Below are 13,619 nucleotides of genomic sequence, written 5' to 3'. Positions count from 1 at the left end.
TCGTTCCCACTGATGGACGAGTATTCCAGAAATCACGTTAGGTGACATACCGGGGTTAGTTCACGGGTAAGCAGTTGAGTAGTAGTATAAGTAAGAGAATAATTAGTATAGAACAGGTAGCTGAGTCTTCTTGATTTATTCAGTAAAATGTACTTAAATCTTGAAGATGACTGCACTAATTTCAAATTGAGTTACCAATAATCACATTTTCTTGTTACCTCTACAAACATAAATTTGCATTAAAATGCCCCTATTACCTTATTACCTATTAAAATTACCTTTCATGCAATGTGTAATGTAGCTGTCTGTGAATGTAAATGATCTGCAAAGTTGTAAAGCCGAAAGTGAGCAATAAATAGAGTTATTGTCTCTCAAAAGAAATAATCGACTCTAAACAGCCTAAACGAGTCATGAGGAATTTGAATCCCACTTCCATGATGGATACATGTCACTGGGTACCCACTTTTTTTGGACCAACTTGCTCCTCAGAATCACAACCTGTAAGTATGATTAATTATTGATGTACATTACAGTCCAAAAGTTTGGAACCACTAAGATTTTTAATGTGTTTAAAAGAAGTTTCGTCTGCTCACCAAGGCTACATTTATTTAATTAAAAATACAGTAAAAAAACTGTAATATTGTGAAATATTATTACAATTTAAAATAACTGTTTTCTATTTGAATATATTTGACAAAGTAATTTATTCCTGTGATCAAAGCTGAATTTTCAGCATCATTACTCCAGTCTTCAGTGTCACATGATCCTTCAGAAATCATTCTAATATGATGATTTGATGCTCAAGAAACATTTAATGTGTACAATTGTACAAAATATTTGTGTACAATATTTTTTTTCAGGATTATTTGATGAATAGAAAGTTCAAAAGAACAGTGTTTATCTGAAATCTAATCTTTTGTAACATTATAAATGTCTTTACTGCCACTTTTGATTGATTTAATGCATCCTTGCTGAATAAAAGCATTCATTTCTTTAATTTCTTTTCAAAAAAATAAAAATAAGAATTCTTACTGACCCCAAACTTTTGAACGGTAGTGTATAATGCTACAGAAGCTTTGTATTTCAGATAAATGCTGTTCTTTTGAACTTTCTATTCATCAAGGAATCCTGGGGGGGAAAAAAGTACACAACTGTTTTCAACATTGAAAATAATCATAAATGTTTACTGAGCAGCAAATTATCATATTAGAATGGTTTCTGAAGGATCATGTGACACTGAAGACTGGATTAATGATGCTGAAAATTCAGCTTTGCATCACAGGAATAAATTACTTTGTCAAATATATTTAAACAGTACACAGTTTTAAATTGTAATAATATTTCACAATATTACTGTTTTTACTGTATTTTTAATTAAATAAATGTAGCTTTGGTGAGCAGACGAAACTTCTTTTAAAAACATTAAAAATCTTAGTGGTTCCAAACTTTTGGACTGTACTGTATATATTTTCTAAATACACAGAATATCAAAATACATAGTTTTGTGTTATATATTGTGTAGGTCTAACTGGCTAACTCACGTTATTACTGCCTTGCTGAAATACGATTGTGTTTCTAATTTGCATGTTAATTGTTAATTGTGTTCATTAATGCAGATTGTCTGTTGTTCTTACTACTCTGCATAATGATAAAAGATGGAGCAAGATTTGTTTTACAAACTTTAATGTTACATCAGTCATTCATGTTAGTGCTGTTATTGATACAGTGAATGATGCAGTTCCCACATGTGCACCGCAATAAATTAGAAATATACACATCGGTTTGTTGATGGACATACACTTGTTAATGCTGATGTTGAGGAATTAATGTTGTAACATCTCATAATGTACGTCAAACTGAGTACCGTTTCACTGAGAAACCTCCTGCTCAAGTCATTCTTGCGATGGAGGTTTGTGTTGACTAACTAGTTCTTCCAAAGTTTCATCATCGGACATGCACTCGGATTGATATGGTAAAATTGACGCCATTGTTACTGTCTTTAAAAAAAAAAGTACAATCGCTGGAGACTGAGGATGCCTCCGTAGCTGAAGTTCAGTTATAGTAATGAGCGTTTAGTTTCCATACGCGCTGTAAGTGGTAGACCAATCACAACAGACTGCACTGTAAAAAAAAATCCTGTAAAAAAACGGTAAAAAGTCTGGCAGCAGAGTTTCCAGAGAAATCCCATAAAATTACAGCAAATAACCATTTCACAAAATTACATGCAAAAACTGTAAAAATACAGAACAGACTTTACAGTCAAAATTCATAAAATTACAGTATTTTACTGTTGATAATCGTTTATTAAACCATGAAAAAACTGATAAATTATGTCAGATTACATAGAAAACAACTAATTTTCAGGTTAATCTCTGCAAATCGAAGGTTTTTATGAGTTATTTTGTCCATCTACAAAGCTGCTCTGTCCATCTACAGTTATTTACTTTTAAAATATAGATTTTCCATGTAAAATAACTAAGAAATTATTTATAAAAATGTAATTAGCACATAAATTCAAAACAAATGTTTGCAATTTACAGTATTAATCTTTATTAACCACTCACAACTTCAATCTATGAATTACTTAAAAATGCATAATAGCAACCTTTACAACCAATTTCTGTTAAATTAACAAAATATAGTACAGAATACATTTAATCAAAGCATGCACATACAGTATTAGTCATTGTATATAAGACATTGTATGTCAACTTACTTAAATTATAGGAAATACAAGCGTAGTATATAGAACATCTACATTAAAAGACAATTACTGTATACTTCTGTACTGTAATATTGCTGTTATTTTATGCATATATGATGACTCTTACATATATGTGACTACAAGGAGTACAATGGAAGCAACAATAAGTACAATGACAATTTCCAGTTAGTCTAGCATAGTATGCATAGAAATTATTATTTTTTTTTTTTTCAGTTAAACAGAAAGATAGTATTAACCAGTCAATTGTTCACAAAAAAGATGCATTCTCTCTTATCAGTCTCTTGAAAATGGTTTGAGTTAGTCAGGTTATTCCACCAGCATGGAACAGTCCAGGTAAAGGTCAGTTAAAGTGAGTTTGTGCCCCTTTGGGATGGCACCACAAGATGCTGTTCACTTCCAGAAAGCAATCTTCTGGAGGGCGTATAATAAGTCTGAAGCAGAGAGTTTAGGTACAGGCTTGGAGAGCCAGTTGTTGTTCTGTTGTGTAGCATACAGAATGGCTTGATCTTCCCAATGTTGTACTGGGCAAATATGCAAGAACGGGCAGTTCCAGCACAAAGGATGGGTGGCTGAAACCACGAGCACTTCTGTCTTGGCAAGGTGGAGTTGAACCTTCATCCAGGTGAAAGTCGGACATTTCCATCAAGCAGGCTGAGATGGGAGCAGCTACTGGTTGATCATCTGGCTGGAATGAAAAGTAGAGATGTGTGTGAGGATAGCAGTGATAGGAAAAGCCATGTTTCTGAATGATTCTAGTTACAATTACAACAAAAAATACTGTTCAGAATAGCAGCATAAAAAGATGTAAACAAAGAATTTGTTGTATAAGAATAGTAATCTTTCCACACCTGTACTGTATGCTGCTGTAGATCTCCAGTCTTTCCACATTACCTGAAATCATAAAGAAATAAAAATTAGTTGGCTATTACATTCATTCAAACATGCCAGCATATGTTTTACTGAGACAATGCAAAACCTCAACCTTCTTTGATCTAAAATTTTTATATCCAACTATCCAATGTATCTTATGATTCAGTAATGACAATTTACTCAGGTCATGTAAGATTTTTTTATTATTATACTTTATTATTACACTAATATATGCATACTATTCGCGTTTGCAAGCAGATGCACTCATAATATTTATTATGTTGTTCATATTGTACTCTTATCTGCTTTCCTGTATAGGCCTAACGTTATAGTATGAGTAAAGTTATACAGGCTGCAGAGTTTATAAAAAGAGATTTAAATAATGGCGGTACTACCACATCTGAACGAAGACATAAACACTGAATGGACTTTATTAATAACTAACGTTAATCTTTCTTGGTTTAAAACAGATGGAAAATTGACAGATGCCTCCTGCAGTTGTTTTGCTTTCAACGGCAGTTACCTTACGTCATTTGTGTGAACACCGTTTAGAAATACTTATATTAGCTTCGAAACTATAAACAATACAAAGGTGTAGCCACACTACATAAAATATCACACACATGTACGTTAACGTTAGAATGAAACTCTTACCTCAGCCAGTGATCGGTTGGTATGATGTTCGCTGTGGTTTTCTCGCTGAAAGGACGTGATAGTTTTTCCTCACACTGTTCCCGAAGAATGGATGACGGATGAGTTCAAATAAATACTCCTGCTCACGACTGCTCTTTAGGATTGCTTTACACTACTGTTTAATCTCACGACACACAAGCGTAGCCTGAAATAAATTCAAATAACGCGCTCGCCCTTCCATCACTGCATCACTGCACTACTCCAGGAACTGTTGTAGGCGGGACTAACGGAAAAGTTATCGGCGGCAAATTTGAATCTGCGTCGCGCGTGCTCGCAGACGCCCCCCGCGCGCGCGCACGCACGTACACGTACACACACACACACACACACACACACACACAAAGCTGCGCATTTGCAACTCTATTTGGAAAAACATAAAATGTACATATCAATAATAGATGTGTTCAGAAAATTTAGGGGAGAATAAGAAGGCCAATCAGCAGTTTCAAAATAAGCATATTTGCAAGATGAGGTTAAAATTTTAGTAAATACAATGCATAATATATAGAAGGCCTACACACCTACTGTATGTACCAATACTACTGAACCTTAAAAAACTAACTTTAACCAACACATTAGCTACTCTTAAATGAAAGAAGAAAAAAACATGTTGAATGACTGCATATTTCTGTAGTTATACATTCATTCCCTTTTTTCTATTTTTACAGAAAAAATCTGTAAAATATTAATCAACATTTTATGTAAAATTACACATTTTTCTGTAAAAAATACAGAACATTTCTTTTAAAAAACAGAAATTTAATGTAATGCTAAAATACATGCAATTCCCTGTAAATTTAATAGCTGAAAATTAAATTACAGCAAATATCTGTAAAACAACAGGTATTTCAATGTATAATGAGAAAACAGAAAAAATCTGTAAAAAAAATACAGACCAATACCTGTAAATTTACATTTATTTTTAACAGTGTGGGCCATCTGACTAAATTAGGTATGCGTTTCCCGAACAACGAATAACTCGCTGCTGAACTACCATAGTACGATACATCGTTGAACAAATCAACTAGCTAGTCACGACTGTTTCCTGAAACCATATTGTCACAAACATGTCGTTCAATCACGTTGGTGAATGACGTCACACAGGGGGTGGAGTAATAACTTCTTTACATGAATCCTTTTGAGATCGAATTAATGCTAGAATTTCTGCTATAAATTACGGACATGGCATTAGAGGACTAATTCTCATTTTCCTCAGTTGTTTTGCTTTATTTCCAGATTGAATCAAATGCTTGTTCTGACGTACTAGAGCACATACGCAAATGCGCACTCTTCAAAAACAGTGCTTTAGATCTCTTGACAAACTAAAATATGTAAATGACATTTGTATATATTCGAAATAAAAGATATACATTGTACTTAATGTCAGCTTGCTTATTTTGCTCAAGATAAACATTTATTAAGTCCACATGTCATAAAAACAAGAAACTATGTTTCTAACCACAGCTCTAGAGCTGTCGTTCCAACCACACAAGTTTGCGATGCAGTCTGCGAATGTTCGTTTGAACGATGGTTTCGGGAAACACCAAATTGTTGAACTATGTAAGTAATGATGGAACTTGTGATGTTAGTTGGCTAGCGATGCTTTTGGGAAACGCACCCCTGAGCTAAGCAGATCAATCACAAAAGACTGGGCCATCTGACCAATCAGAGCAGAGTAGACCAATCACAAAAGATTGTAGGAGACCTCAAAAACAAATTTAAAACCCTTTAAAATAGCATAATTGGGGCACTTTAAGCTTTTCAACTCAAAAATTATAAAGTACTTTTCTTCCAGGCAATCGGTTTCCATGGGTTTTCTTGGTAAAGTCACTTTATTACAATTTACCTATTACCAGCATATACACTGACTGCCTGTGAACAACATCTACTTTGTAGTCGTTGCTGAGACTGGAAGAGTTTGTTTCGTGTTGTCGACATGTTGAGAAGACACTTTTCCTATTGAGGGAACTCGGCGCTGTGTCTGTTTGTTGACACTATGCGAATGTTTCCACGTGACCACATGTCTCTGAAGCACAATGTATTACTCCTCTTACCCCAGACATCGGTCTCAAAAGGTTGATACCCCTTTCAGACCATATGGCTGTGTGGCAACTTCTGTCAAATGGGTTTCCTTGGGTTCTGCAAACTGTGGAACAGGTTTACAGGATCCAGTTTTCAATCTTCAGTTTTTCAAAGTTCAATCTTGTCTCCCTCGTTTCAAAAAGGCCATAGAAGCGGTTCCTCTTCCCGAAAGGGAATCAGGCTATTACAGCCGGCACTTTTTGGTTCCCAAAGAGGATGGGGGGGTTGAGGCCAATCTTGAATTTATGTCATCTGAAGCGTACTAACATTAAAGGTCATTGTGACAATTTGTCACAATGGATTTAAAAGACATATACTTCCATATATCCATCCTTCGGTCAGTGTTTGCAGCCTCTTTTAATGTATGGATCTTTCAACTGAGGTTGTTGAGAACATCTTAAGTGCTAGGGCTCCATTCACAAGGAAACTGCATGTTTTTAAGTGGAGATTTTTTCCCATGTGGTGCAAAGAACGTCACCTAGACCCAATTAACTGCCCTCTTGGTACAGTGCTGGCTTTCTTGAAAGACTGCTTTTCTGCTGGGTTGACCCCATTCACAGTTAAGATGTATGTGGCAGCCATTTCTGCTAGCCACATACCAATTGGTGGTGCATCCTAGGGAGGCACCCTTTGGTATCTCGTTTCCTAAGGGAAGCAAGATGTCCTTTTTGCTGGAGTTCCTTCTTGGGACCTTGCTATTGTCCTGGAAGGTCTGACTAGGGCACCTTTTGAACCTCTTGAGTCAGCCTCTGAGAAAGTTCTGACTCTTAAGGTGGCTTTTCTCAAAGCAATTACATTGCTAAAGAGAGTAGGGGGTTTGCAGGCCCTGTCAGTTGTCTCCACCTGCTTAAAGTTTGCTCCAGGTGGAGTCAAAGCTATTTATGTTCCAAAGGTGATCAGAACAATTGTTTGTCCTTCAGCCAATCAGAAGCAGATGACGTTCAATGCAGGCACCATTTTACAGTCATGTGACGCATAATTTAATGTCATGATTATCAGCAGTCAATAGAATAGGCATGATTTTACTTGTGCTTCAGAGCAGAAGGGTTCCCAAAGCATCAACAATCATACTCAGGGAACCAGGGTTGAAGTCATAACCAAAGATGTTTCCTGTGCTTCCAATGGATGAGGCTGGAATTGATACAGTAAAACCGGCGCCATCATTATTGTTTGTATCACTGTGTATCAAGCGCATATACTTTTACCATAGTTCATTGAATCTAATTAGACCGTTAGCATCTCGCTCAAAAATGACCAAAGAGTTTTGATAATATTCCTATTTAAAACTTGACTCTTCTTCAGTTACATTGTGTACTAAAGGTCATTGCACACTGAGTCCGAAATTCGCATGCGAAACTTTCGCACGTTAAAAAATAAATTCGACCTCACGTTATGTCAATCACGTTTGCACACTGCCTCCGAAACTTTCGTCCGTCAAAAAAATATTCGGATCAGGTTCGATTTTCTGCGTTTTTCGCATCCGTGGCACGCATTTTGAGAGACGTTTTGACAATTCAGAGCCACCGTACGCGAACGCAAAAATCCAGAATGCCATCTGACAAGTTGATCCACGTTGCCTACAGCACAAAACAGCAGCACTGAATGACTAACAACGTGAGGAACACAAAGAGACCGAATATAAAGACAGATTGTGCCAGTAGTAAAGCATCAAACAGAGCCACTGACATTCTGAAGTAAACTTTGAAACGCTCGGATAATCCTGCAGCTCCTTGATGAGGTGAATTCTTCTTTCTCTCTATGCAATCTCGGGATTGAACAGACTCAATATTTTCTCTTTCTTTTTCTAGAGGAGACAACTAATCGTGCTCACTGCTTGAAGACTTCATTTTGTTTTGTTTTGCGATTTGTTTTGCGATTTTTTTCGCAACGCATTCATTAATATGCATCGGACTCAGTGTGCAAGGTCTCGGTGCGTGACAAATTTTTAGGATTGCGAATACGAAAAAACGCATGCGAAAATTTCGGACTCAGTGTGCAAAGGCCTTAAGACTGACGGAAAATGAAAAGTTGTGATTTTCTAGGCTGATATGGCTAGGAACTATACTCTCGTTCAGGCGTAATAATCAAGGAACTTTGCTGCCGTACCATGGCTGCAGCAGTGCAATGATTTTACGCAGCACCTCTCACAATTGTCTCCATGGTTTCAAGGCACGCTACCTGTGCAAGCAGGGGCTCACAGCCACTGTGTAATATCATTGCACTGCTGCACCCATGGTACGGCAGCAAAGTTCCTTGATTATTACACCGGAATGAGAGTATAGTTCCTAGCCATATCAGCCTAGAAAACAAAAAAATTTCATTTTCTATCAGTCTTAGTACTCGATGTAACAGAAGAGTCAAAATATCGAAACTCTTTGATCATTTTTGAGCGAGATGCTAACGGTCTAATCAGATTCAATGAACTATGCTAAAAGTAGTACTGGCAAACCCGGAGATCGGCTGAATGGATTCGAAAACGGTAAAACTCAACTGTTTAATGAGTTGGAAAATGTGCCTATTTTAAAAAAAAAGTGGAGTGTTCCTTTAAATTATTGTTAATGCATGTGTTAAAATTTATATAAGCAATGTTTAATTTTCTTGAAGTCGGTGAGTCTGTTGCCAATAGACTTTCCAACTATTCAACTATATCAGGTGGCAGATTGCTCATTTGCTGTTTGCAGATTGTTATTGCTCATTTGCGGAAAGTTGCAGCATCGGCAACAGTCACAGCTTGCCTACACTCAAATACAGTATCAGAGATGGATCATGTGAGCTCCACATTCTTCACTCCTATTGGTAGTCACCATTGCTTCTCATTTGCACAAAGTTTTCTCAACTTTGACGCGTTACTGGACACATCCACATTGCAGAACCATTGGTCGCTGTAGCTCATGTCACCATAAATCTCAAACTCTCAATGATTCTCATATACTTTCGATTACTAGTTGCTCCAAATCACTGTACATGCAAACGGAGTATTAAACTTTATGATACTGTCACTTAAACACGCACACAGACCCTCTCTCAACTGAAAATGTATCCTGAGTAGGCAATACTTGTACCAGCATTAGTCCAGCAATTGTGTTTGTACTCACTGCGCTGGAGGACGTAATATATATCTATAATCTGATAAGGGTGTGATTTATGGAATATGGATTATGGAGGCCGTTCTCTAAACTTCCCCCCAGATATCACATTACACCTCTTAGGAACACACATAAACACTTATCATTTTGTTTGTCCACATAAACGACAAGTATAAAGAGCATTGGGTGTCTTGATGTGTACGGAGCAGGCTTGTGGAAAACACTCTGGGCATATCGAAAATAGCTGCCCTCTATATGAACTCAATCTTCTCATTAGATGTGTGTGTATGAGAGCGAGAGTGAATGTAATGGCTCGCCTGTGTGTGTGGACCCGGTCTCTGTCAGGTTCTCTTGATAGATGATGTTGTAGCAGTTTTCCTCCTCTCTGAGTAGCACGAAGTCTAGATCACATTCTGGTGGAATGGCACACACCTTCACACACAAAAACCACACTTATATATTTGTATCAAACATTACTAAACTACATTCGTTAACAGGAACTAACAAAGAACAATACTTCTACAGATTTTATCAATCTTAGTTAATGTTAATCTAAATTTAAATGATTGTTAATGCACTGTGAACTAAAAATTAATTAACATTTTTATTAACTTACATTGACAAAGGTTCATAAAATGCTGTAAAAAATATATTGTTCATTGTTAATTAATGCATTAACTGTTGAAAAAGGAGAAAGTGTTATTAACCGAACAACTCAGAAAGCAAGGTTTCAAATAAAGATATATATATATTGTTGGTCCACTTTAGACATTCTTCTAACTATAAGTAACTTTGCAACTACATGTGAACTAACTCTCACAGTATTAGTAGAGTATTAATAGACTCTCAGGTTAGGGTTATTAAAAGTTGACATGTAGTTGCAAAGTTACTTATTGTTAATAAAATGTCTGAAGTGGACCATCGAAATTAAGTGTTACCAAAATGCGTCATATTTTGCTAATATTTTAGTAATAGAAAAATCATTCAAACGCAATAAAGTCACACTAGCACACATTTAGACGAGTCAAGACAACCACAATTGAACAAAGTCTGAAGATTTTAAAAGGATTTTATCTGAAGCCTCAGGACAAGGGGATTTTGTAAATTCAGGCCAAGTTATCACACGTTTTGTATGTTGTAATTTCATACCATTTATTATTCAGATATCACAGTGAGAACAACAGTTTGATATTTAAGTAATGTTTGTTGTTCCGCGGTCTGTTTTGCGTTATATGGGGTTTTAAACATGACAACATGCCCCTCTGTTTGCTATAAAAGAACATTAAATAAACTTATGAAACATAAAACAATAAAAGAAATAAAACATCTGCAGGACGTCACCTGTATCATGTTCAACATAGGATACTGCTCTGAACTCACGTGAGAATAGACGTGAAGTAAAGCAGCGACAGCAACCAGGTGTAAAACGGCAGTAATCTTCATTTACAAATCTTCTGACGGTAGAACTCGACAACAGCCCAATAATTCCCCTCTTCTGATGGAAAAATCTTCAGGCGCTCGGTCCCTCTGAAGGAAAGTTTCATCTCCCCTCGCGCATTCCTTGACGCTCGAGCGCAGTGAACAGACATGAATGTGCGCGCGACGCGTCCGGTCAGCCTCAGCGCATGAACGACTGATGGTCTTCTCTGACATCTCTCAAACATCTATCGGACTATTAAATGCGCTCAGGTGCGCGCTTCTCTCAGCGCAACCTCTGATTCACTCCTAACTCTCTGCTGAACTCATTTATTGCGCACAAAGAAAATGTTATCATATAATCTGTGAAACGTCTTGTAAGTGCACTTTAACAATGCAATAAATATTCCAATTTCCCATGGGTAATTGCATAATTGTAAGTAATAACTAAATTCGTAAATTTTCTGAAGACAATGTAAAATGAACATTTTCTGAAGAAAATTTGTTATCGTCTATAATGCTATGCAATAGCTAAGGTGCTCTGAATTAATTTCACACATTTGCTATATGGTTGCTAAGCTATTCACATTTTGATATTGGTTGCTATATCGTTGTTAGGTGGTTGCTATGAGCTCTCCATAAATTGAATTATATGGGATATTTTTTATGTTTTCCAGAATAACACTGAACCTCACTGACTTTGTTTGCATGGATAAAAACTGCTTTTTTTGCTTTTGTGTTCCATGAAAGAAATGCATACATGTATGGAATGCAATTTTCATTTTTCGCTTTACATTTCACAAATAATTATAAAGAAACAACATTGATTGAATATCAACCTTTTAAGTAAAAATAATGAAATATTATTTTCATGTAACACACTCCAATCATCTTTATTTTATTTACAAAAATCAAAAAATCCTTATTTTTTAAAACAGTGTATACATTTAAGGATGAGCAATAATTGTGATAGTAAGCATTAATATATCAAACAATCTCAGCCTTAAAGGTACAATATGTAAAATTTTTGCAGTAAAATATCCAAAAACCACTAGGCTAGTGTTATATATTTTGTCCAGCTGATTACAAACAATATCTCTAATGTTTTCAACTACTTGTAAATCATGAGAAAATCCCTATTCTAAACAGTGACACGGGGCAGTGCAGTCGCCTGTCAATGACGTCAGTTACCTTTGTTACCGCCTTTACTGACGTAGAAACCACATAACAACAGTGCCGTGGACAAATGCGGAAGTAGGGTCTAGCGTCCAGCAAACCACTAGCTCGCTTCAAGCAGTTCCTTATTTACTTCTTGTACGTTTTATGGTGGATTGTGTTAATTATTTATGGAACATAATTACTGTTTACCATCTGCCGCTGGTTCTGTCGACAAGGACAGCTCCCGTAAACTCATGACCGGAAAAGCGGAAGCGGCGCCGACGACTGTGACATAATAAAAGTCCTGCTGCTCGTGAGCCGTGTGTTGATCAATCGCTCCAGCTCCTCGTTCAGCTCCCGCAACACTCTGTCCTGCTCTGCTTCATACTACAGTAACGTTAATAATCGCATCCATGAACATGAGTTCTTCCAGACTCCAATCCCTATTCTTTTGCACCGTCCGTTGAGATGGAGAGCACATGTCCCAAGTTTCCGCTCTAAAACTTGGCGTCATCAAACTACGCCTTTGTTTTGAATAGGCTTCTAGCGACCTCTAGCGGAAAAAAAATATTACAGATTGTACCTTTAAAGGCTGATTTATACTTTTACAGCGTCGGACCTCTGCGCCGTAGGCTATGCGTCTGTTTTCATTTATACTTCTGCGTCGTTGTCCGCGTCGACGTACATGCAGACCACTAGCAGGCAGTGTCCGTGGTCGTGTTGAGTATCAAAACAAAAGCCGAAGAAGAAGCAGCTCGTCATGTACGTTGTCAGAGAAGCTAACAAACAGAAACGGCAGAGAAGCTGCAAATAGGTAACGACTTTTGTTGCAGTTTGACTGCATGTGTCCTCCGAAACAGAGGGTTTTTTCATTCATAGTGAAGTTGAAAGTGCTCGCTCTTCTCCGAGTGCTCCACGCCAGTTTTTTGACCAATCACAGCGCTTGCGGTGCACATCAGGCTACATCGTATGCTATGCGTACACTCGACGCAGAAGTATAAATCAGCCTTAAGACTGGGTGTACTCACACTAGGAATGGTTGCCTTGAACCGATTGCCTAAAGGGCTTAAAGGTTACAATGGTACACCAGAAGATGGCAACAAGTCTTCATGAGTGAATCATTGAATCATTCACTCAACCAGTTTGTTTTAAAATTCATGCCAGAACAAAACATTGGCACAGTGTTGCATGGTTCATTCTCCTTTGAGACTTTGCAAAAACAGAAAATTTGGCAATATTGTTTATAAGATGTAACCCAGCAAGCAATAGCCATCATTTCATCGTCTCGGTTAACTATAGACCCCATATAGTCCGGCTACAAGTAACCCACTTCTAGCTAAATAACCTTGAATTTGGTTACGTGTCATTTTTGCCAAAAAACTTGCAAGATGTGTTATTCCATCATATAAGCAAAGTCAGCAGTGATTACAAGGTGTTTGTAAATATGCTAGTTAAATTTTCATTGACAACCCAAATTGTGCCTTGTTTTAGCCTAGACGTCAGGGCTGTGTTTGGATGGCTATTAGACGTCTTTTAAATGGGACGTTACTCAGTATTAACTTATTTTTTATCAGGCTGTCATCTAAAAG

At 36.9% G+C, this 13,619-nt stretch overlaps 1 protein-coding gene across 1 annotated transcript in view; it reads right to left on the bottom strand.

The window, feature by feature from the left end:
* sctr (secretin receptor) overlaps positions 1 to 11,022 on the bottom strand; it is a 31,264-nt gene extending 20,242 nt beyond the window's left edge. Inside the window, exons 1-2 of the mRNA XM_067410602.1 lie at positions 10,837 to 11,022; positions 9,774 to 9,888 (exon numbers count right to left, since the gene is read on the bottom strand). Of these exons, the coding sequence (XP_067266703.1) occupies positions 9,774 to 9,888; positions 10,837 to 10,899 (178 nt within the window). The 5' untranslated portion in view covers positions 10,900 to 11,022. The remainder of the gene's footprint in view (positions 1 to 9,773; positions 9,889 to 10,836) is intronic.
* Between the last annotated feature and the right edge of the window lie 2,597 nt (positions 11,023 to 13,619).

This window comes from Chanodichthys erythropterus, chromosome 14 (genome assembly GCF_024489055.1).
Source record: "Chanodichthys erythropterus isolate Z2021 chromosome 14, ASM2448905v1, whole genome shotgun sequence".
NCBI lineage: Eukaryota > Metazoa > Chordata > Actinopteri > Cypriniformes > Xenocyprididae > Chanodichthys > Chanodichthys erythropterus.
Note: the sequence above shows the minus strand (reverse complement) of the source record. Positions and strands in the feature narration are given on the sequence as shown.